The sequence below is a fragment of the Eumetopias jubatus genome, unplaced genomic scaffold (assembly GCF_037043125.1).
Source record: "Eumetopias jubatus isolate StellerSeaLion01/CBP00866 unplaced genomic scaffold, mEumJub1_p1.0 scaffold_1, whole genome shotgun sequence".
NCBI lineage: Eukaryota > Metazoa > Chordata > Mammalia > Carnivora > Otariidae > Eumetopias > Eumetopias jubatus.
In genome coordinates, this window is record NW_028274807.1 from 202,722,301 (window position 1) to 202,745,499 (window position 23,199).

The window sequence follows — 23,199 nt, forward strand, 5'->3', positions numbered from 1 at the left end:
GAATAGTTTCACTGCCCTAAAAATCCTCTGTGCTCCCCCATTCATCCCTCCCTCCCCAACCCCTGGCCACCACTGATCTTCTTCCTGTCTGCATAATTTTGCCTTTTCCAGAATGTCATGGAAGTAGAATCATACAGTATGTAGCCTTTTCGGATTGGCATCTCTTGCTGGGTAATATGCATTTAAGGTTCCCCCATGTCTTTTCATGGCTTGGTCGCTCATTTCTTTTTAACACTGCTGAATAAGATTCCACTGTCTGGAAGGACCACCATTTTATTTATGCATTCACCTCCTGAAGGACATCTTGCTTTAGGCTTTCAAGCTTGGGCGATTATGAAGCTGCTATAAATATCCACGTAGTAGACGTCGGTGTAGACGTGTTTACAATTCATCTGGATAAGCACACTGGCGCAACATTGCCGGGATGTATGGCAAGAGTATGTTTAGTTTCGTTAAAAAAAACAAACAAAAAACAAAAACCGTCCAACTGCCTTCCAAAGTGGCCGTCTGGGATTCTTTCAAAAATCATAATATTCCCACAGGAAAGGGCAAGGACTAGGGACAGTTTCCTGTTTTAAATGATGTACAACAGGAGGCCGAGCCACCAAGGATTATTCGAGCGCTTCGTCCACCTGTCTTTTGTGGCTTGTGGCCCAAGTAGGGCTAGCAGTTTACGTCTCCTCTTATCTTTCAAAAAGAAAAAAAAAAGCTTGCTGAGGGCGGAGACCTGGCTTGCTGTTCTGGTAGCCCCACAGACAGAAGGAATGGAGAGGAAGTACCGGACAAGCGCTGGATGCATCCGAAAAGGCAGAGGCGGGGGGGAGGGGAGGGTTCAGGAAAAGGTAAGAAAACCAGAGGCATGCCTACAGCTGGGATGATGAATGTGACAGCAAGGAGCCAGCTGGGCTGGACGCAGGGAAACTCCCGACAGTCCCCTGGGACACGGGAGGCGACAGGAAGTGCAGTTCTGAACCAGGAGGTGTGTGCGGTGCCAGAGAGGAAGGACAGGGGAAGACAGACAGACATCGAGCACCTCAGGCAGCAGGCCAGGCTCACCAGGGGCTGGAGGGTTTGCAGCAGGGGCCGGGTTTCCTGCTGGGAGGGGCTCAAGCCTCCTGGGACTGCTTCCAGGCAGAACCTCCTGGAAGACAGGGCCCCCACCTCCACCCTTGATGGGCCCCTCCCAGGTTGACCTGTCATCCGGGAGGCTGGGGGGTGGGGGGAGGGCACGGCCTCGGGCAGTGGTCCAGAGCTTTCTATACAGTCTTCCAGGTGCTAGGAAGAAAGGCTGGGTACCACTAACACTGATGCATGGTAATGTCCTGAGGAAGCCAAAAGCAGTAAGACAAGCCTTACTAAAGGAGCTTTTCAATTCACCGGAAGTAAACAAAAAGCGTTACTACGCGCCAGGAATTTGACATTTGATGATCACCGTTATCAGCACGGCCGCCGCTCTGGCTCCGTGTTAAGGACACCCGGTGACAGACGGCTCAGGCCCGCCTCTCCCTGCACAGCTGGAGTTTGCAAAGTGCTTAAAGCCAGAGAAGCTTTTCTCAAAAAAAAAAAAAAAATCAGTGGAACCTCAAATCCACAGAACAGACGAAAGGGAAAGCACTCTGGTCTCGGTAGGACCGAGCCGGCTCTCGCTCTGCCCCTAGCCGCAGTTCCAGGAAAACTATTCGAGAACCAGTAACACAGTATAACTGATCCAATGCAGACACCACCCAGCCTGGGCAGCGTTCCACGTGAAGTAAGTTATCCCAAATTGGGATTAAATGATCTCCCGTGCACCCAGAGCCAAAAAGCGACTTAGGGTTAGGGCCACGGCACCTTCCCCACACTCCCTTGCAAAGGCTGGACTGACAAACAGGGAGGCCAGCAAAGCAGCCTCAGCGTGAGGTTCGGCAACAGGATTCCTGCCTCCTTCGGCCAAACGCACAGCCAACCTGGGTGATGACCAAGGAGGGGCCTTTTGCTGGTATGATAAGGTTTGAAATAAGAAGGCTCCATCAGGCTAGCCCATGGGGCCCTGCACACCCCCCCAGCTCCCACCTGGGCCTCGCCCCGTCCCGGTGACTGCTCCTCTCTCAGTGAGGGAGGGAGGCCTCGGGGAGCTGCCCCCACCCCGCAGTGGCCACCCCAGGGCATCCTCTGTACTCTGCCCCAACGCTGTACATCATGTGGGATCACACAGCCAGGACCCACCTACTCTGCTGGAAAGGGATTGAGGCGGGGGTCAGGGCACCCGTCAAGGCTTGGGGGTTGGCAGGGAGGGGGCAGGTCTCCGTGGGGCACACGGGAATGAGTTATTCTGGACACAAGTTCAACAAGGCTTTTTCTTCGGCCACAGGCTGCAGCCTGTGGACCTGGGTGGTCAACAGGTTCTGGAAGAGGGGCCAAGCATTTGGGGCAGAGCTGGACCAATGACCCCGGCAAGAGTCTCCCTCCTGGCCACACAGAAGCTCACTAACCCCCCGGAGGCAGTGGGTGCTAGGCCCCTGACCCCCCCATGCCGATGGCCATTCTCCACCACGCATGGCCAATGCCCCTCAGATGGTTCAAAAGGGCAGCCAAGGTTGACAGCCATGGATGGAGATAACACAACCAATGTCCTCCTACCCAGCACCCCAGGCCTTCCCTGCTTCTGCCCTTGCTCCCATGCACCTGAAGTTCCAGGGTCAAGGGCGGACACGTTCCCCATGCCACAAAGGAAGTATTTAAGGCCATTCTGGGCTATGGGGTCATTGCGCCAGCCTGCTTTCTTCACTCTGAACGCTGCTCAAAACCAACAATAGCTTCACTTCATCACAGTGGGGAAGGAAGTTTCTATCACAACTTCCTAATCCCTGCACGCTAGAGCTCGCCTCACCAGACTGCCAACGGGTTCCAGCCGGCCCCAGGGCACTCCCGTTCTCCAGCCTCCATCCTTCCCTGCCCTCAGCTCCCCACAGGAACACAGAGTTCAAGGTGCCCCCCCCAGCAGGCCCTGCACCCCCAGCCCCACTCCGGCAGCCACTGGGGCACCCCACCCTCCTCCGTCCTTCATCCACTGCCGGTCTCCACCCCCCAATGCCAGCACCTTTCCCAGATCTGATCAGCCCAGGAAATAGTGTTCCCCCTTGCCTGGAGCCACATGCAACATGGGATGCCACGTGTCACTCACTGGCAAAGACAAGAAACAATGACAGCGTCACTGAGGTGCAGCACAGAGTGTTGGTGCAAGCCTCCATGTGGACCAGCCTTTGGGACGGCAGTGTGGCACCAAGTAGCAAAAGCCTTAAAAAACCTCCACACCATCTGACCCAGTAATTTAACAGGATTTTTCCTAAGCAAAAAAAAATCAAAGATGCAGCCCAAAATGAGTGTGTACAGAGGCAGTGAGTAGATTAGCGGCCGCCTAGGATTGGGGGAAAGGGGGCAGGGAGCGTCTGCCGACGGGGGAGGTCTCACTTTTGGGGGGTGATAAAGACGTTCTAAAATCAGATACTGGCGGGGATGGGGGGGCGCCTGGGTGGCTCAGTTGGTTAAGCATCTGCCTTCGGCTCAGGTCATGATCTCAGGGTCCTGGGATCGAGCCCCGCGTCAGGCTCCCTGCTCAATGGGAAGCCTGCTTCTCTCTCTCTCCCTCTGCTGCTCCTCCTGCTTGTGTGCTCGTGCTCGCTCTGTCAAATAAATAAATAAAATCTTTAAAAACATCATATTCTAGAGCAGCAATGTCCAAAAGAAACTTTCCTGCAGGAATGAAAACGTTCTATTCTGCGCTGTCCAGTATGACAGCTCAAAGCAGCTGCTGAGTATTTGCAGAGTGGCAAGCACGCAGAAGTAACCGAATCTGCCATTTCATTTCATTGTAATTAATTTATTTTTTTTAAGATCTTATTTTCTATTTGACAGAGACACAGCGAGAGGGAACACAAGCAGGGGGAGTGGGAGAGGGAGAAGCAGGCCCCCTGCAGAGCAGGGAGCCCAATGCGGGGCTCGATCCCCGGACCCTGGGACCATGACCTGAGCCGAAGGCAGACGCTTAACGACTGAGCCATCCAGGCGCCCCCTCACTGTAATTAATTTAAACTTAATTTAGGTAGTCCCATGTATCGGACAACACAGTTCTACAGAATTATCTTAAGACATAAAAATGCTCATAATACAATGTTAAATGAAAAAAGGAAGGAGACCACCATGCAGTATGCAACACACTGTTTTGGGTTTTTTTTTTAGTATATTTATACATGAAGATATGCTGAGGAGGAGGAGTAATGAATGATTTTTATTTTATTTCTTTAAGTCTCCTGCATTTTTTTCAAATATTCTGCAATGAAAAAATACTACCTTCATATTCAGAAATAGTAGGTTTTTTTTTTTTAACATTAAAGAACATTTAAAATTTAATGTATATTCACCACATCATGTTCTGGCTCCGAAATTCTCAGCCTCTGATGCTTAAAGAAGTTCAAAGTCCTCGGAGCACCCTGAGGCCTCAGCACCAGCGCCGCCCTATGTGTGAGCTGCTGAGCGCCACCCCCGCCCCCCCGCCCCACATCTCCAAGATCATTCACCTTTCAGGGTCTTCTCACGTGATTCCAGACATACAAAAAAGTTATAAAAGTAGTACAAAGACTTCCTATATAGTCTTTATCCAGATCTCCCAAATGTTATCGTCTTGTATGATTACAATACAACTACCAAAATTCAGAAAATTAACACTGGTCTAACACATGCCTGGTATGCAGATATATGTATGTACACTAATCTACAGACCTTATTCAGATTCTATGGATTTTTTTTAAAAGATTTTATTTATTTATTTGACAGAGAGAGACACAGTGAGAGAAGGAACACAAGCAGGGGGAGTGGGAGAGGGAGAAGCAGGCTTCCCGCGGAGCAGGGAGCCCGATGCGGGGCTCGATCCCAGGACCCTGGGATCATGACCTGAGCTGAAGGTAGGTGCTTAACGACTGAGCCACCCAGGCGCCCCAGATTCTATGGATTTTACCAAGTGTTCCAATGATGTCCTTTTATCTGGACCAGGATCCCATCCCGCACCTAACCACGGACCACAGAGCAGGCTGAGCTCAGGACACACACTGTGTTTGAAAGGATGTTGAGGCACAGACGGGCTCTGACCTAAGTGATTCCAGAGCAGTGAGACGCCCCCACCTCGGACCACAGCCCAAAGCCACAGCCACTGCTAACCATGAGGAACCAGAAAGGAACCAGAAAGAAAATCCTTTTTTTTTTTAAAGAAAAAATAAAATCCTGCATTTTCCTTAGAATCACACAAGGCTGATTTTAGAAATGCTTTAAACACGCATTCACCAGAGAGGGGAAAAAGGGTGTGACGGAGAAGGAAAAGAAGACCAGGCTGATGGAACCTTCAAACTCGGGGTGGGGGGGGGGCGGTGATGTCTGTGTTCTCCGGATTCCAAACAGAGCCCGCGTTCCTTCTCTTCCGCCCACTGCCCCAGGGATTAGGAGCAGGAGACTCCAGGCTGGGGAAAGTCTCCCCTTTCAGTGCCACCGCCGGGAGTCACCACCACCCACAGTTTCCCCCTTGGAACAAACACACAGTCTGGAAGCACGCTCTGCTCAGTTCTGCAGCAAACCCAGTGAGCGGCCTTGGACAAGGCACTTAGTCGCTCTGCACCCTACTTTCTCCATCTCCGAGCCAGGAAGGAATAATGGGCGCTCTGCAAGCTGGGCTGGAAGCATGAGATGGTGCTGGAACAGCGCTCCCTCCATAACCGGCCCTGAGCCTTGCATGGGGACAATGTGGGGAGACCGGGTGGGAGCCCCATCACAAAACAGGGGCTATCCCATCAGTGGGCTGCTTGCCCGAGAGGTAACACAGGGCAAATCATGAATTCCCCTTTCTGAGAAGAGACAAAAAGCACTGCTTCTAAAGACTGTCGCATTTCGAACCTGTGGAATAGGCCTGCCATCTGCAGTGTAGACACAGTCAAGATTTCCCTGGGAGCGAGGAGCAGGAAGAAGGGCATGGAAGGTTCTTTCTGGGCCCAGGAGTGCCAGGACCTGGTTTTGTTTTCACGGGACCGACCCAGCGGCTGACTGGGTCCGATCTGAAGGAAGCAAAGACTTGCTCACCACCAGAAGCGACCTACACTCTGGCTACCCCAGGCCGGGGAGCTCCCTCCTGCTGCTGGTTCCCCCAGGAATGAAGAGGGGTTGGTCAGGAGGGTCCAGAGAAGAGCTTCCTGTGGCCCCCAGCTCTCCACTCTGATTCTGTAAGGACTGCATAAAATTAAGACTCTGGCCGGCCTTCAAAAAAAAAAAAAAAAATCAAGCCAGTGGGGTGACGCGGAGCCTCCCACAAAGTTCACGTTCGTCCGCTCAGATGCTTAAAAATGAAATACCTGTGTGCAAGAACAAAAGTCTGTCTTAACAGTGACTATCCCTAGTCGGAATGATGGGTCCCTTTTATCATTATTTTTGTTTGTTCAGAGTTTCTGACTTTCCTGCAGTTAATTGTGCTTAAGTTTTTAGAAACGGCAAAAACCACAGAAGTGCTCTGTGTTCGTGAAAGCCGGTTTGGGGCGGGGAATCAAACCCTTGTGGGAGTATAGCAACTACCAAAAAAAGGGATGAAAGTCGCTTGTGAAGACGCTATTTCAACAGAAGCAGCTGGGAGGGTGTCAGCCAAGTGACGCCAGCTCGGAGAGGAGTTGGTTTAGAAAGTCACCCGTGGAGCAGAACCCAGAGAAACCCGTGACACAGCTGGTCAAGAACCAAAGGAGGGCTCTCACACACGGTTTGGGGGGGGTGTTACAGGGCACAGCCCCTCCGGAAAGCTTTTTGGCAGCGGCCGAAATGTTAAAACACACTCCTACTACAGGATCCAGCAATTCCAGGAGAAGGGGGTGAAGTATATCTCCACACAAATGATCACAGTGGACTTATTACTCAGCCCCGTGAAAGAACCCAAACATTCCCCCACAGGGAAAATGGAAACAAACTGCGTACTCCCAGAATGGAATACTACCTTGGCAGCAAAAAAAAAAAAAAGGACAAACATGTGACACACACAAAAACAGAGCTGAATGTCACAGACAATCTCTGAGTGAACTACGCCAGACAAAGGAGTACTACGGTCGATTCTCGATATTCACGGTATAATGTTCCATGAAGTCACCACAAATACCGAATTAGCCAATAGTGAACGTTGCTCCCAGAGGAAATATAGGGTCAGGTTCTCACCAACCTCTGGGCACAACGTTTTCATCAACTGATCGATACATAACCTTGTTTTATCTGTGCTTCTGTTGAAAGACACCTGATGTAATACACATTGTTGATTTCATTAACGCTGAGCTTCCGGGCCCACCGCACCAGGACTCGTGCCTGAAGGAAGCTTATCAAACACAGGTCAGGATAAGCATATCCCCCGGGGCGCCTGGGTGGCTCAGTCGTTAAGCGTCTGCCTTCGGCTCAGGTCATGATCCCAGGGTCCTGGGATCGAGCCCCGCATCGGGCTCCCTGCTCCGCGGGAAGCCTGCTTCTCCCTCTCCCACTCCCCCTGCTTGTGTTTCCTCTCTCGCTGTGTCTCTCTCTGTCAAATAAATATTAAAAAAAAAAGTGTATCCCCATACGGCCATCACAGCCTCCTTGAGCTCAGGAATACCAGGCAGCACTTTAGCACTGCACTTGGGGAACATTTCAAACATAAAATTCACCAACAAAGAGCACAAGAATGCAAATATTGGTTGTCTGGGAGTGGACACTGACTGGAAGAGGCCCGAGGGAGCCTCCTGGGGTTGAAGCTCATCTGGATCTTGACAGGAGCTCAGGTTACATGGATGCGAGCATTTGTTAAAACCCATCCAATGACACATTTCAGGGTATGTAAATGCAATTTTCTAAAAACACAGCCACAAATTCCTTGACACACCCTCCATCCAGAGGTGGGGGGGAGTCCACCACCCCTCCCCGTAAATGGGGGAGGGCTCGTGACTGCTTTGACCAATGGAGAACTGCAGAAGTGACACCAAGCCACTTCCACGGCTGGGTCAGAAAAGGCCACGCAGCAGAAGGGCCCTGGGCCTGCGCCCGAATATTCCGGGGCAGAGATGGAAACCCCACCAACAAAGTGCACAGCTGGGCTGAGGCCCTGCTGGTTTACTCAGCATCGGTTCCCTTCTTCCTGCTGCCTGCTGCCCTTGCTTCCTCTGCTCTCTGGCTGTAAACTCGGGCAGAGCAGCCGCTCCCCACACCCACACACCCACCGCAGGCATGGGTGGCTCTGAAGGGTGGCAGCCGGGGGCCACGGGCAGAAGAGGGACGACTGGCTCTAAAAGTGACCTGACCTCCGAGGCCAGCCACCAAAGGGCCTCTGTCTAAGCCCCACCGCCAGAGAGGAAGGTGTCAGCCATGCCAGAACAGGCCGCAGACAATCAGGCCTCTGGAGGCTGCCTGGAAGGCCACCCAACTTGGCCACTCTCCCCACACCCAGGCAAGGCCTCCAGAGCCCAGCGGGAGGTGCAGGCTCTGGGCCCTTGTCGGCTGGGGCCCAGCGGAGCCCGATCCCAGAGGGCCCTCTCCCACCTCGCTCGCAGGAAACACTGTCTCTCATTTCTCTAAGGACAGCAAGGGGACCAGCGGCCCCCTGGATTCTCCGCCTGTCCTCACTAGACTCAATGTGTTACGAAGGTCCTGGAAAACTGGCTCAGCTACCACGACTACCTGCTCAGACCCCAGAGTACCTTCGTCCTCCGTCAGAAAACACCCACTTCAGGGGCTGTGAGAGCCGTCCTGCCTCCTCTTGCAGCGGGCATACGGCCTCAGTGGGCTCGTTTTGGTGGGTGGCAACTGGACCTATTACAATCTTTTTGTTTAAGCATTTGTGGATCTGAACAAACCCACTGGGCATGGCTTTTAGATGGGACAAGGTAAAGACGGTTTGATATTTGGGGGCAAACAACAATTTTAAGTGCCTATACAGGAAGCAATTACCACAGGCCATATTCTAAATGCTTCAGGAAGCACATCCCCAACTGACAGAAAAACAGCACAGGCTGCCTGCAAATTTACACTTTAAAGTAGCCACACTTAAAAAGTAAAAATGGGTGAAACTGGGGCACCTGGGTGGCTCAGTCGGTTAAGCATCTGCCTTCAGCTCACGTTGTGATCCCAGAGTCCTGGGATCTGGTCCCACATTGGTCCCACATTGCTCAGTGGGGAGCCTGCTTCTCCCTCTGGCCACCGCTCTGCCTATTTGTGCTCTCTCGCTCTCTCTCTCTCTGTGTCAAATAAATAAATAAAATCTTTTCAAAAAAATGGGTGAAACTAATTTTAAAGACCTATTTTACTTAGCCCAATACATTCGAAGTATTCTTGGTTAAACACAGAATCAGTGTAAAAAATATTAATGGGCTCTTTTACATTTCTTTTCCCACACCAAGTCTTCAAATCCCCAGACTGTATTTCACACTTGGAGCACATCTCATTCGGACCAGCCACGTGTTCAAGTGCTTGGCCGCTGCCTATGGCTAGCGGCCCCCAAACTCACCAGTACAGATCTCTGCTAACTAATTTAGTCTTCTCAGCGGCCATGTCCACATTTTCCTGGTGGGGAAACTGAGGCACGAGGCTGTCGAGGCATCTGCCCAGGGGAGATCCAGAGCCCACACACAGTTCCTCAAATTCTGACTTTGGTATAACAATGAACATCTTCTTGGCTAAGAACCCACATGTCTGCCAGCACGTTACCTGCTCCCGTCCAAACTTCCCCAGGACTTTGGTTCCTGGAACCCTGCAAAGTTTCCACCCAGACAAACCCTGGCATCCCAACCTCTTCCAGCCCCTCCAGGGTCCGGAAGGCTACCCGAAGCACCTTCCACCACGTGGGAGAGCTCATATGAGTCCCTCCTGGTCACGGTGAGGTTATGACAGCTAGCCTGGTGCTCCTGCCTGCCTAGCATTCTCTAGCATGTGCGTGAGGGGTGTGGACTGGCTCCGGAGCGTGTGTCCACCCCAGCGGTAACATCCCCACTCAACGCCCGGCACTCAGGAGGGAGTCAGGGAACGTCCCATTCCCCCTTTGGCCAGGGGGTTCACTCACTCGTTCAACAAGTGCTGTGTGCCGTGCCTTGCCCTGGGCCCTGGGATACAGTGGTGAACAGATCAAACACCCCACTCTCATGGAGCCCACATTCCAGCAGAGGAAGGAAGCTCCGCAAATCCTAATTCCGTCTCCCATATACAGTAGGTGTTCCATAACGACTGCCGAGGGAGTATGTTCTCTGGGCTTAGAACTGGATGTGGTGATGGACAGAGGTGGGTGAAGAGTCTGGGGTAGGGCTGGGGTGAGGGGCAGGTGGGGGCAGGTGACCCACTCAGGGGTCCCACCCACAACCTCAGCTTCAGGACTCCAGAGCTCCACGTGACCGAGCAAGACAGGAACCATCCAGAGACTCGCCCGGGTTACATGCTGTCTCTTCTCGGCAAAACGGGGCCAAGCCTCAAGTCTGCCCCAAGGAAAAGGACGTCTCCACGTTTAGAGACGCTGGAGGTTCCGCCATCTGGCCCACCTGCCACTAGCCCCGTCACCCAAGTCCTGGCCCAAGCAGCTCAGCACTCCGCGCCGCTAGGCTGTCCGGGCGTCACAGCCACCACCGGGCACGAGGGGACAGAGCAATGACATCTGTGGCATCCACAGCTTCTCAGTCCACCATCGCTGAGCAAACGGGGGCACTGTAACCAGGACATTTTACCTTTATTCTTCTGCAGGCCAGGCCCTGTATTCTGTATTTTGAAACTTACCACTAAATATTTGGTTTTATTTCCTCATTTTCCTTATTTAAGTGCTGCTTTTTATATAGCTTAAGGTTTTTTTTTTTCCCCAAAAAATGTAGTTTTGGCTCCGTGAGACCGAGGATGCCAAGCATTATTAGTGCAAGTGTCACCCTGGTTGGGGACACTGATCTCATGGAGGGACCCGGCGGGCCAACTCAAAGAAGTGCCTGCCTTCACCAACCACTCGCCTGCTACTGGGGGTGTGTCCATTTGACACACGCGTTTTGCACACACGGCCCATCCCAGGCCTCTTGGCCAACAGCCCTGCCCCATCCCTGGCTCCGGAGGCTCGCAGCCCAGAAGGGAACAGAATTATAACAAGCTCAGGACGTCCAGTCTCTATAGAGGTGAGGAGTCCAAGGGCAAAAAACCGAAGCAAGACGCCCAAGCTGGCACATGCCCGCCTCCTGCTCTCCTGCCACCAGCATGTTTACGGTGAAGGGACCTCTGTCAGCAAACGCCCCGGGGGGGGGGCTGCGCCCAAGTCCCTCTTTCTAAATTCAGTACCTCCCTGCCCCACCAGGAAGCAATGCAAGCCACCGTGGGGGAGAGAGGAACACGACAGGGACATTTCAGCAGATGCAAAAGCTCCACCCCGAGGCCCTGGGCGAGCGCTGACTGTCATGTGAGCAGATGTGGCCACAAGTCGGTTCCACCCTCCCGGAAGGGAGGCTGCTATTACGGTCAGGGAGGCTTCAGGCAGCAAAAGGCAAGCAGGCTACTATCTCAGCACGCCGCAATGACTGCCACGTGCTGTCCGGCCCAGAGCCTGCTGTGACGTGGGCTCACTCCCAGACTCAGGGCCGGCACTGTAGGAGGGGTGCCCTGTCCACTCGTCTTCAAATGACCTGGGTCTCTACCCCTCCCAGGGTCAGCTGAAGGGCAGGTACACATGAACTCAAGGCCCCTTCTCTGCAACGACAGACGGCCTCAGAGCAGGCTTCCAGAATGTTCTACATACTGCAAATGCATGTGTGGATGGAGGTCCCCAAGAGGCTGCCAACAGACTTTTAGTAACCAGGAGTAACCAGTCCTTGCTCTCCTGGGACACACAGAGTTGAGTCACAGGCCGAGAAAGATGAGGAAGGAACTTGGCCAAGTCTAAACTCATGGCTCTCAACACTTAAAAATAGCCTGGCCACGGACCCTAAAGTATTCCCTTTGAAACACTCAAGCAGAAAGCCTCCAGCCTTCCAACGTGACCCTGGCATTCCATGTCCAGCTGGTTTCCCTGGGAGGGGACACATGAGAAACAAAACCTGGAGCAGATATAAATATTTGCCGGCAAGTCCTACCCTGCCATTGATGCGCCTTGGGAATTCGGGAGGCCTGTTTTGTTGTTGGGTAAGGTTTCTGTTCACTTTGCCAGTTGGACTCTGAGCGTCGGTTCATCCCATGTTCGGTTCTAAGCATCCCCGCCCAGTCCCGGGGTTGACGCTGATCCTCAGGCCGAGGCATCCCAGCACACCCCTACCCTTGCCCACAACACTGGCGGGTGTCACAGGCTCCCCGAGAGCGTGGCCTGCTGGTCCTAACCCACACCCATCAGAGGAACACAAGAAGTCAGGGGGTCAGGGCTCGTGGGCAGGTAAGGTCGCTGCGTGGCCTCTGGGCGTCCTTCTGAACCGCATGGTTCCACCTCGGGCCTGCAGGGAGGGGCTGGTGCGGGCACAGCTCCACCAGCCAGCTCGGGCGCCCCTCCGTGCCCTGCCGCCCTCACGGCTCCACCACAGAAGGGGACGGCCTCAGCCCTGACGGACTCAGGGCCACACTCCCCCCGAAAGTCCCCTTTGTCAGACAGCCACTGTGCTCCCAGGACTGACAGGCAGCACAGCAGAGGAAAGACCTCAGACTCAGCCAAGCTCCTCGATACACGTATTCAGCAGGTTACTTAACCTCTGTGTACCTCAGCTGGCCCGCCTATAAAATGGGGCTAGTGAAATAGGCTTATTGGAAGGACTGAACAAGCCAATACCTGTGCACACAGCAACTCATTTTAGCACAACCATCTCAGAGCCATAACCCCAGATACGAATCCCTTCCCCTTCCTTCTCCCTTCACATCCCAAACGAAGCCCCTCCATTCCTCCGACAGACACCTGCTACGTGGGCCCCTGACGGACCCTGCCCAGCATCTGTTGACCCAGCACCACCAAGGCCATCACACGAGTCCAGTGAGAAGCCTGGGGCATGCCAGGGAAATCAAGGTCAATCAAGGTCAGCAAGCCCCACAGCCAGTGCTACCTGCTGGCCCCCGAATTGAGGACCCCCCGTTTCATTAGAATGAGAGCCTCCAAAAGGCCTCCAGGGCGGGTGACCGACATAACACCAGGGGCTCCTTGTGTTTTGATGCTTTCCTAGACATCTCTCCTTTCCTCAACCCACTTTCCTCAGACACACTCTGCAGGGCCCAGTGAGTGACCTCCGGCGGAGTAAATGCTTCTCCATCGGGCCAGAGAGCCGAGAACAGCCGTGCATGACGCACCCTGAGTCACGGCGGGCTCTGGCCGCGGCTCCACACTGGAAGCTTTCTGCAGAAAATCTTCACCCTGATTATCCTAAGGGTGGCAGGCACCTCAGTGATTCACGGCTCTTCTTTCAGTTGTATGTATTTTCCAGATACTCTGAAGTAAAAATGCTTACCATTTGCAATAGGCAACGTAACCATAACTAAAATACAAAATTGTGCCTTGCTTCCGCAGAGGTCTGGGAGGGGGAGGGAAGGCTAGGCCATCCAGTCCCCGCCTTTCTGGGCTCTCACCGCTGCTGACAGTGAGGCTGCCCCGTCCCTGGGTTACGCAGTCAGCTAAAAGCCAGGCATCCGATAGGACCCAGAGTCACAGACACAGAGCTCTGGGCCAGGACGAGCCCTCAGAGGTCAGCGTGGCTCTGCACCGAGGAAGAGCGGCTTGGCCACTGTCACGCCCCGGCCTACTGGTAGGATCAGGCTCAGAGCGCCTGGTTTCCTCACTCCCCAAATCGGGCCTTTCTTCCACAGGTCCTCATCCTGTGTGGGAGTCATAAATCAAAAGATGTAAAGAAGGGGCGCCTGGGTGACTCGGTCAGTTAAGCATCTAACTCTTGGTTTCAGCGCAGGTCATGACCTCAGGGTCGTGGGATGGAGCCCCACATAGGGCTCCGCACTCAGCCCAGAGTCTGCTTGAGATTCTCTCTCCCTCTCCCTCTCCCTCTGTCCCTCCCGCTCATGTTCTCCCTCTCTCAAATACATAAATAAATAAATCTTTTTAAAAAATGTAAAGAAATATGACAAAGTTATATTTTAAACCTCTGGCAAGAACTGCCATGTCAGAAGGTCAGCTTCAGGTCAGCTTCACGCTGTGGATTCTTAATGGAAAAAACAAGACACTCTTTCCTGGTCACAGAGGAATACAGCAGAAACATACCGTCCCAAGGAGGTAGGACGGCAGAGAGACAGTGTGTGACGGGACCTGGCCGACGCCGTGGGAACCCGACGTCGGGGCTCCAGCTGGAGACCCCCCCCTTCCTGGAGTGGGGGCGCAGGGGCAGGTACCTCTGTGCCAGGCACAAGGACGCCGGCTGGAGAAGGGCGAGGACAAGGGCCCTGGAGGGTGGGGGGACATTCCAGGAGCTCAGGGCCCAGCAGTGAGGCTGGTGTGACGGAGCCCCTGAGCTCAGTGTGTCTGGGGCGGGGGGGGCCCGAGCATGGCCTACCGGCCATGGCGAGGGAAGTGTGGGGTCACCACCAGTCACGTTCTGTGCCTCCATCTGGTTACACAGGTGCGTTCACCTCGCGACTGCCTATGATATGTGTATACTATGCATCAATAGAAAGCTAAACACCATATGCCTTCCTGATTTTGAGAAGGAGATAACCCGGTCTACCAAAAACAACGCACACAGGCTACCCGATTTCTAAAGGACTGGGTGTCTCTGTCCCGGGCCGTGCACTGCGGGGCTGGACAGGCAGAACCAGAATCTGGGGTGGCATTTACAACAGTTACCCGGAGGATCAGAAATGTACTTCTGGGGCACCTGGGTGGCTCAGTCGTTAAGCGTCTGCCTTCGGCTCAGGTCATGGTCCCAGGGTCCTGGGATCGAGCCCCACATCGGGCTCCCTGCTCCGCGGGAAGCCTGCTTCTCCCTCTCCCACTCCCCCTGCTTGTGTTCCTGCTCTCGCTAACTCTCTCTCTCTCTGTCAAATAAATAAATGAATAATCTTTACCAAAAAAAGAAAAAGAAAAGAAATTTACTTCCGCAGCAACGAAAGCAGGGCTTATTAGGTCCACACTGTGGCTCAAGGTCTCCGAAAGGAATCTGGGTATAAGTTCCCCAGGGAACCACGCTTGGTCCTGCCAGCTACTCAGAGCCAGATGGTTCAGGAGCTTCTGGCACCTTCTCTTCTACTTCAGCCCCTCGTTTGGCTTTACCGAAATGCCTGTATTTGGAGGGGTCATGGGGGCCTCTAGGGTTCAGGCAGGCCTCTGGCCTGGAATCCTGGGGGGGTTCCCTATTACAGGATTGCCCCATGTTATTTCCTCTTGCCAGGAAAAGTGCTCCGGAACCACCCTCAATTTTTCATTCGGGGCTAGATGTAAGCCCCACATTTCAAGCATCGCTGCTCATAAAGTCGGATAGGGAGTACTTCAAGGGGCATTAAGACAATCCGTGTGCTACTCGAGGTTTGCGAGACTGTCCACTGGGAAGGAGCAGATAGGACATTTATTTACACGGTCCTTGTCTGGACGGCTGCGTACGAGTCAAATGAAATCAGGTGTGACGGGCTCCCCGGCCGCCAGCGGGGGCGGGGCCCGGCCCGGGAGGAGTCACACCGGCTTACAGGCTCCCGGGCAAAGGCGGGTCTGCCGCCGCATCCAGAAGGTCCACGGGGAAACAGAAAAACCAAGGACAGAACCAGCCTCTCCTGTCTCTGTGCAGGGTGGGGAGGAGCCCGCCCATTCACTCTCTGGGTGAGGGAGACCCCACAACCAACCTCTTCTACCCCCCCACCCTCCCACCCCACGTGTCTGACCAAGCCCGGCAGAGCTTCCTCCACCCCAGGGCAGAGCGTGGTGCTCTCCTAGGTGGCGTTCGCAGTGACGGATGCCCAGACCCCCCGCCCGGAGGGAAGGCACAGGTCCTCCAGGCTCAGAGCCCACCGATGCCCCCCGCAGCAGCTGTGTACAGAGGGAATCTGGAGGGACAAACAGCAACAGGCCAGCAGGTCCCCCATGGGAGTGGTCAGAGCCCAACTGGTGTGAAGTGCCACCCACCACTTACACCTGTGTGATCCTGAGCAAGTCATGGGCCTCAGTTTCTCCCCCGGGAACAGAGACTATTGGTGTTGACTGTGAAGGGTAACACAGGGCACATCCCCAAAGCCTACCACGCCAAGGGCCCTAGACAGTCGCTAGGATCAGAGTCATGGAGCCCGAGGGTCACTGTACGAGGGGTCTCATGTGCCTGAGGACGGGGTCTCTCGTGGCCACTCTGAGGCAGTGGCTTCACCCGTCAGCCCCTCGGGCTCTGCCCCTGCTGCCCAGGGCCGCCTCCCCCGAGGTCAGGCCCTTCCCAGGACAGCCCACACCTGATGACCGATCGAGGGGGGAGCATGAAGGCTCAGATAGCTCCCCCCAAGTGGGGACGTTTCTGAAGGGCTTCTCCAGCTCCGCGCTCCCTGCGGCTAGGCCCAAGCCCATCAGGCCCGCACTGCGGCCAGAGCCTTCCTCTGCCCGCTCCAGCGGCCCTCCCCTCCTCCCAAGGGCTCCCCCTCAGAAGCCCCCTGCGCGCCCCACTGTCTGAGTCAGCTTCCCGGGAAACCCAGGCCGTGACAGGTGGCTTCTCTGTATCCTTTTTCCTTGGGAAGGGAGGAGGGAACCCATGGGAGGAAGACAGTGGATGCCGTGGTGGAAAAGGCCAGGAAAGAGTCAACAAAAGGCACAGTGACCTCTTCCCTTCCTCTGCAGCGTAAACAGTGGTGTTAAAGCAGGCGCCGCATGGGGGTCAAAGCAACGACACTCACCAAGCAGCATCCAGAATCTGTCCTGGCCTCTGTCCTCACGGGCAGAAAGACACCAAGAGACCACAGAGGAAGAACGGAGAAAAAAGAAGGGGAGAAGCAGCCCCTGGGACCACATGGTACCGACCCCACAAAGACGGCCAAGGAAAGTGCCAGAAGCGTCCCTGGAGATGAGCAGATCAGTTACTGGAAAGTGAGGTGTCTTCAGACCCGTGTGTCCTCAAAGGCAAGAGCCTGAGGTCTTCCCACAGTGTAAACACCCACAGGGACGCCCCTGTTGGCCACAGGAAGGGGCCTAAGTAACCAACCCAAACATCTCCTTTGCTGGGCTTCTGGCTAGACATGCGTCAACTCTGACGGTAATGGCGTCCTTACCCCACTTCTTGCTGGCAAGAGCCTGGTAGCGAGAGCCCTTCTTCTACTTGGAAGTAAAATTTCCTCCTAATTCAAGAAATGCAAGGTGTCGGGCAGACATGGGCATTCAAAGGACACCAGATGTAGGGAAGGAAGGGAAGGCCTCCGTGTGGGGAGCCCCTCAGCAGGGCCGGATGCTTCGCACCACAGATCGGGGGAGGGGGAGGCCTAGAAGACAGGAGGGTTTGTCCAAGGTCCCCCGGCAGGGCGAGGCCAAGAACTGACCGCCAGAGGCTCCGATGAGACACTTTCTCCTGGGCCACACGGCTGGCCACGGGAGGTGCGGCCAGCCACGAGAGCGCCGATGGAAGCTCGGCTGCCAAGGCAAGTGCGGGGCAGGCCCTCTCCTGTGTGCTGGGCTGCGCAGGCCCCGGCACGACTCTGCAGACAGCAACTAGAGAGTGCAGCAAGCCCCAGCCCCACAGTCCCCCGCTGGGGGCCCCCCCCACAGCTGGGCTTGCACCCTGCGGATGGGCCCTTCTCAAGGTCCACCGGGACAGCTACTTCGTGACCCCGGGCACATCCACGCAGCGGTCACACTGAGCCTGCTCAACACACGCTGACGTCCAGACACCCCGTTCTGTGGCAAAGGCAAAGAGCAGGTGGACGGCATGGAGCACGGGGGCTGACACACACACACACACACACACACACACACACACCACGAATACCCATTACACCCGGGGCACGTGACTAGGAGCCCAGGTGGGAAGGACACTCACTGTTCACTGTGCGGCTTTTGGTTTGTTTTTGGTGTTTTTTTTGTGGTCTTTTGAGTTTTCTACCCATGAATATCACGCTTAGGCAAAAAATAAAAGAGGAGTCCACTTACATGAACTATCCAGAATAGGTCAATCCACAGCAACAGAGCACATCTGGGTGGTTTCCAGAGGCTGGGAGGGAGGGAGAATGGGGAGCGATTGCTTTTTAGGGGTACGGGGTTTCCTCTCGGAGTAATCAAAATGTTTTGAGACTATTAGATTTGGTGTTTGTAAAACACTGAATGTGCTAAATGCCGCTGAACTGTTTACTTTAAAATGGCTACTTTTGTGGTGCATGATGTTCACCTCAATTAAAGATGAAAAACAAAGTCATAAAATAAATAAATACAGACACAAAACAGTTTTCCGCATCTGTGCTTGGGAGGCAGCGTGGCGATGCTGGTTAGGGGCATGGGCAGAGCGTCTGAACTGTGGGGCTTGACTCGCAGCAACGTCCAGCACCACCACCTGGGAGGCCTCGGTTAAGTGATCTGACTTCCCCGGGGCTTTATCGTCCTAGTCGGTGAAACAGGCCTAATGACAGAACCTGCTTCCCAGGGTGGTTGCAACTAGTAAATTAAATGGTAGAAGGTAATTGTCCAGCATGGGACCTGGTACAGACTGGCCCCAGGGCCTTTGCCCCTGCTGTCTGCCCACCCAGAACGCCCTCCCCTGGGGCAGATGCTGCCTCCTTCAGGCCTTTCCTCAAATGCCACCTTCCTGATGGGGTGTTCCCTGGTCTCCTGACTTAAAACTGGAAACCTCCCTGCCAACACCGGCCCAGAGGCTCCATCCCCTCCTCGACCTGACCTGTATTTGATTGTGTATTTGGTCCACCTCCTGTCTCCTTCACTTTGCTGTCTGTCCTGTTCACTGTGTATGCTGAGGCCTTGAGCAGGGCACGGTCCAAGGCAGGTGCTCAATAAACACACGCTGGATGAATGGGATTAGCGAACACCTCTGCCCGGATCCGGTGTGTAAACCTGCCTGCCTGACAAAATAAGACTGTTTTGTCGTTTAATGAGCTCAGAATTAAAAATCAGGCACCAGTTTACAGTATTTCCAGCTAAGTGTGATCCCCCGGGGTGTGTGTGTGGGGGGGATTCTGCAAAGGGAAAGAGACAGCAGTGAGATGGTGTTGTGTGCTCTGGAACATAAGCCAACAAAGTCACCCCAACCTCTCAGTGCCCTTTGTGCCATGAGGGCTGCTCCCATGAGGCTTCAGGAGGCTACGGACCACCGCGCTGCCATGGGCGCCCGGGACCCAGTCCCTCCAAGCACCTCGGGCCAGAGCCAGTCACCCACGGAGGGCTGACAGCAATGCGGCCTTCCTCGGCCCTGCCCTCCTCCGGGGGCCCAGCGGGCGCCCTCCTGGGGCTCCTCTTCCCAAGGCTCTCAGGCCTCAGAGGGGAGATCATGACCCCAATCCTCCAGAGTTCAAAACACGGGGGGGAGACAAAAACCCTCAGACTCTTCCAAAAATAGGCTTTCTGGTTAGTTCTCCTATGAGGCCACGACACCATGACTCCACAGAACAACAGATATGCTTTCCCGCGGCCTCCAAACCCTGTGCAGAGCGAAAGAAAAAGCTGATGCCAGCAGTCGCGAAGAGTTCAAGGTCTGAGAAAGAGACTAGAACAAGACCCCGAAACTGTAACACCAGCAAGGAAGCCTCTTCCATCCCACCGGGTGCTGGGGCTGCGGGTGTCACCTGGCTTCGGGCTGGAACCGAGGTGGGGGTTGAGTTCAGTTCGGAGACACCTAGTCCCACAAGTCTCAAATTTCCCCGAGAGTCAACACATCACTTGCTTTTTAGCCAAGTTCCCAGGTGAAGGGGTGCTGCTGGTCCAGAGACTACGCTTTGAGAACCACTATTGCTCGAGAGCAAAGCCTTCCACGTTAGTCTTGCAGCTGCACACAGGACCTGCAGACAGACAGACAGACACAGACACACACACACACACACACACACACACAGGGCCAGAGAGAGCGCCCCTGCCCAGCCACTGGTCCTCAGATAGCCAGACCTGCCTGGCCCAGCCGCCAGTGCATGGAACCCACAGGGGTACTTGGACCCCAGAAGCTGTTCCCATTCCAGTCCTGCACGAGCCAGTCACTGCGAGAGGCTCTGGGGCACACCCGAAACCCCTGAAACCCAAAGTCACGGCATTTCCCTTTTTTGAGAGCAGTCATGAGCCATCCTGCCCCGCTTCCCCCCCATGCACGTGGGTAATCCCCAGCTGCAAGATCCGCTTTCTGCTCAGGGATGCTTTCAAGTTTCTGAATCTGAAGATGCAGCCAAAAGAGGAAACCACATTTAAAAAAAAAAAAAAAAAAAAGGGCATGGCACTCAAGGGGAGCTACAGCATCCCTGATGGGGAGCACCTCCCCAAATGCAGGGACCTTGTCACCCACAGTGGGCAACGCCACCAATCTCTCACTCACCAAAATAATCGGCCTTCGGGTGCGCATCCATTTCACGCTCCAGACGTTGGGTGAGGGCTTCTAATTTCAATTCGGCAGCTGAGGGCCCAAGCTCGGGGCCTGGGATGAGGGTCTGGCAGGGCAACCTCACCCTGGGGGGGCTGGGGCTCTCCGGGAGCCCAGGCCCCAGGCTGCCATCCGACGACCAGCCAGGGGGACCTTCTTTACAAGATAAGTCAGGCGGAGTGGACATCACTGGATGGACAAGGCTGGTGGGGCTGAGCTTGGGACCAATGCCAGCGTCCGTGCAGACTGGCTTGGGACCCAGCCCAGGGGCCGCACCCGACTGCAAACTGTCCACGCTGGCTGGTGAGGATGATGAGGCAGAACTAGAAAGGTACGATTTGGGTCCGTCTTGGAACCAGGGTTGAGGGTCCACCATGGGTTTGGGCATCGTGCCTGAAGCCTCACTCCCCACCCCCGAGTTTGTTCTTGGAAGAGCTCCTTGGCTGGGGCAGCTCTGGGCCAAGGGTGCTAAGAAAGAGGGGGGCCTGGGCTGAGGGGGCCCCAGGTGGGCCCCATTTTCTGGGCCTGGGGAAGAAAGGCTGGAGCTCACCCGCTGGGAGGCGGCGGTAGTCCAAAGCCCAGCCGGCTTCTCATCACCACGGTCACCACCACCACCATCCTGGCCGGTCTCCAGTGACTTGCTGGAGCTCGGGGAGAGCTGAGGCTGGTACAGGGGATGGTCCCTGGAGGGTTTGGGCAGTGGTGCGTCAGTCCCTGGGGTGCCAGGCCACCCACTCCCTGCGCCCGGCCTGACGCTGGGGGACACTCCTGGTTCATCAGCCCACTTTGGGCTTGCCAAGGAGAGGTTGTCATAATAGTCTCCGTGTGTGAGGCAGGAAGGATCCTCGCAGGGGCCCACGTGGCGGAAGGCAGACATCTCCCAGCTTGCCAGGCTCTCCTTGGAGCCACAGTCCTGGCTGCCGTGGCTTGCGCTGCGGGTATAGGGCCTGGCCCTCTGCTCCTGGGGTGGGTACAAGGGTTGCCCGGGGGCCACGGAGGTGACTGAACCAGGACCCACTGTCGAGGCAGCTAGAGGGGGCTTGGCAGCACCATCCACGGTCAGCTTGCTGCTCATGCTGGCTTCCCGGCGGGCCTCTGGGCCTGGGGGGCCCCCACCGTTGACCGGGCCTCTGCTCCCCCTGGGCAGGGTGTCGTCCTGCAAGAGCTGTTGTTGCTGTTGGAGGTGGATTTTGGCCATTTTGGTGGCAAACACCCGGCGTGTTTCCTCAAACTCGGGGTTGTTGCCTGCCCCCTTGTCCACTCGGAAGAGTCCATCCTTGGAGGCCTCGTACATGTTCAGGTCCTCAATGAATTTACTGGCCTCCAGGCCCAGGTCGCCGTACTTATCCATGTCGCAGACGGGTGTCGGAGCCTAGCGAGGCGTCCGGGGAGTGTGGGTGGGTGGGGGGAGCGTCCGCTGCTGAAGGGCAAGGGTCAAGTCCAGCCCGGGACAGGTAAAGCCTTCCACCGGCCCGGCGTGACAGTCATGACCCAGGCCTCGGAGTCCGGCAGAAGTTGAGGCCTCGAGGCCAGCTGGACCAAGCTCGCTTCCAACTCCCTTTCCCCTCAGAGGTGTCCACGTGGGGCCAGCTGGTGGCGCTTCACCGTCCCAGCCTGCTGTGCGTTCTTTTCTTTTTCAAAATCGTAAAAGGAAAAAGAACTAGAAAAAAAAAAACCCCATCTCCTCCGTGAGCAACCAAACTCGGAAACCGACGCCGAGAGCAGCCGCGGGACGGGGCCGGGGGCAGCCGGCTCGGCCGAGAAGGTGGAGGCCGCCGGGCCGGCCGCAGCAGAGGTGCGGGCGGCCGCAGGCACAGGCACGTCCCGGGCGCTGGGGGCTCGCGGCTCCGGGGCCGGCGCGGAGAGGGGCGCGCAGAGGGGCGCGCAGAGGGGCGCACTGGCCGGGCAGGAAGTCCGCGGCAGCCGCGGCGGGCGGCCTATTGTCCGATGGCGGCGGCGGCCGGGCGCGCGCGGGCCGGAGGGCGGCGGGACGCGGAAGTGAGCGCGCCGGACGCAGTCCCCGCCGCTCGGTGGCCGGCGGGGCACGTCCCGGGCCGCGAGGAGGCGGAGGCGGGGGAGGCGGCCGAGGGGCGGGGTCGGCGGCGGCGGGCGGGCGCCCCGGGGCGGGCCCGCGCCTAGCCGCGTGGCCCCAACGCCCGCACCCCGGCCGGGCTGGAGGGCGCGGGGACTGCGTCAGAGCCGGCGAGTGGGCATCGCGCGGGGGCTGCCCCGGCAACCTCGGCCCCCGGCGATCCGGGACCCCCTCTCGGGGTCCGGTCCGGCCCCGCCTCTGGCCGCGCTGGGTGGGAGGGAAGGGGGTGCCTCCGCGCGGAGACCGCTGGCGGGTGGCCCGGGCAGCCTGCGGGGGCCCGCGACGTGCCGCTTGGGAGTTTGCGGGAGTCTCGAGGACCCGCGCTCCTCGCCCCACCGTGCCTCAGTTTCCCGGGGGGGGGCCAGTCAACCCCGTGCGCCCCCGAGGCCGCCTCCGCCAGCCTCCCGGCTTGCCCGAGGTGCGCGATCGGAGGCCCGGGATATCACCCGGGGCTGGCCCGAAGTTCTCTTTAACAGGTGGGCAGACTAAGGCATAGAAGGGGTAGTGACCGAGATGCCAACATGGGAGCCCAGGTCCTCTGAAAGGGGGAAAAGAAAAAAAAGTCACATTGTTCCCCGGAGGGCGCGCCTTTAAGGCGCTCAGCGCAGGAATAAAAACACGCACCCTGACGACTCCTCA

General features: G+C 56.0%; 1 protein-coding gene across 2 annotated transcripts in view; it reads right to left on the minus strand.

The window, feature by feature from the left end:
* Positions 1 to 22,471, minus strand: part of LIMD1 (LIM domain containing 1) — a 65,745-nt gene extending 43,274 nt beyond the window's left edge. For both annotated transcript variants that reach the window (XM_028087047.2, XM_028087046.2), the window contains exon 1: positions 20,424 to 22,471. In XM_028087047.2, the coding sequence (XP_027942848.2) occupies positions 20,424 to 21,819 (1,396 nt within the window). In that variant the 5' untranslated portion in view covers positions 21,820 to 22,471. The remainder of the gene's footprint in view (positions 1 to 20,423) is intronic.
* Positions 22,472 to 23,199: the final 728 nt, after the last annotated feature.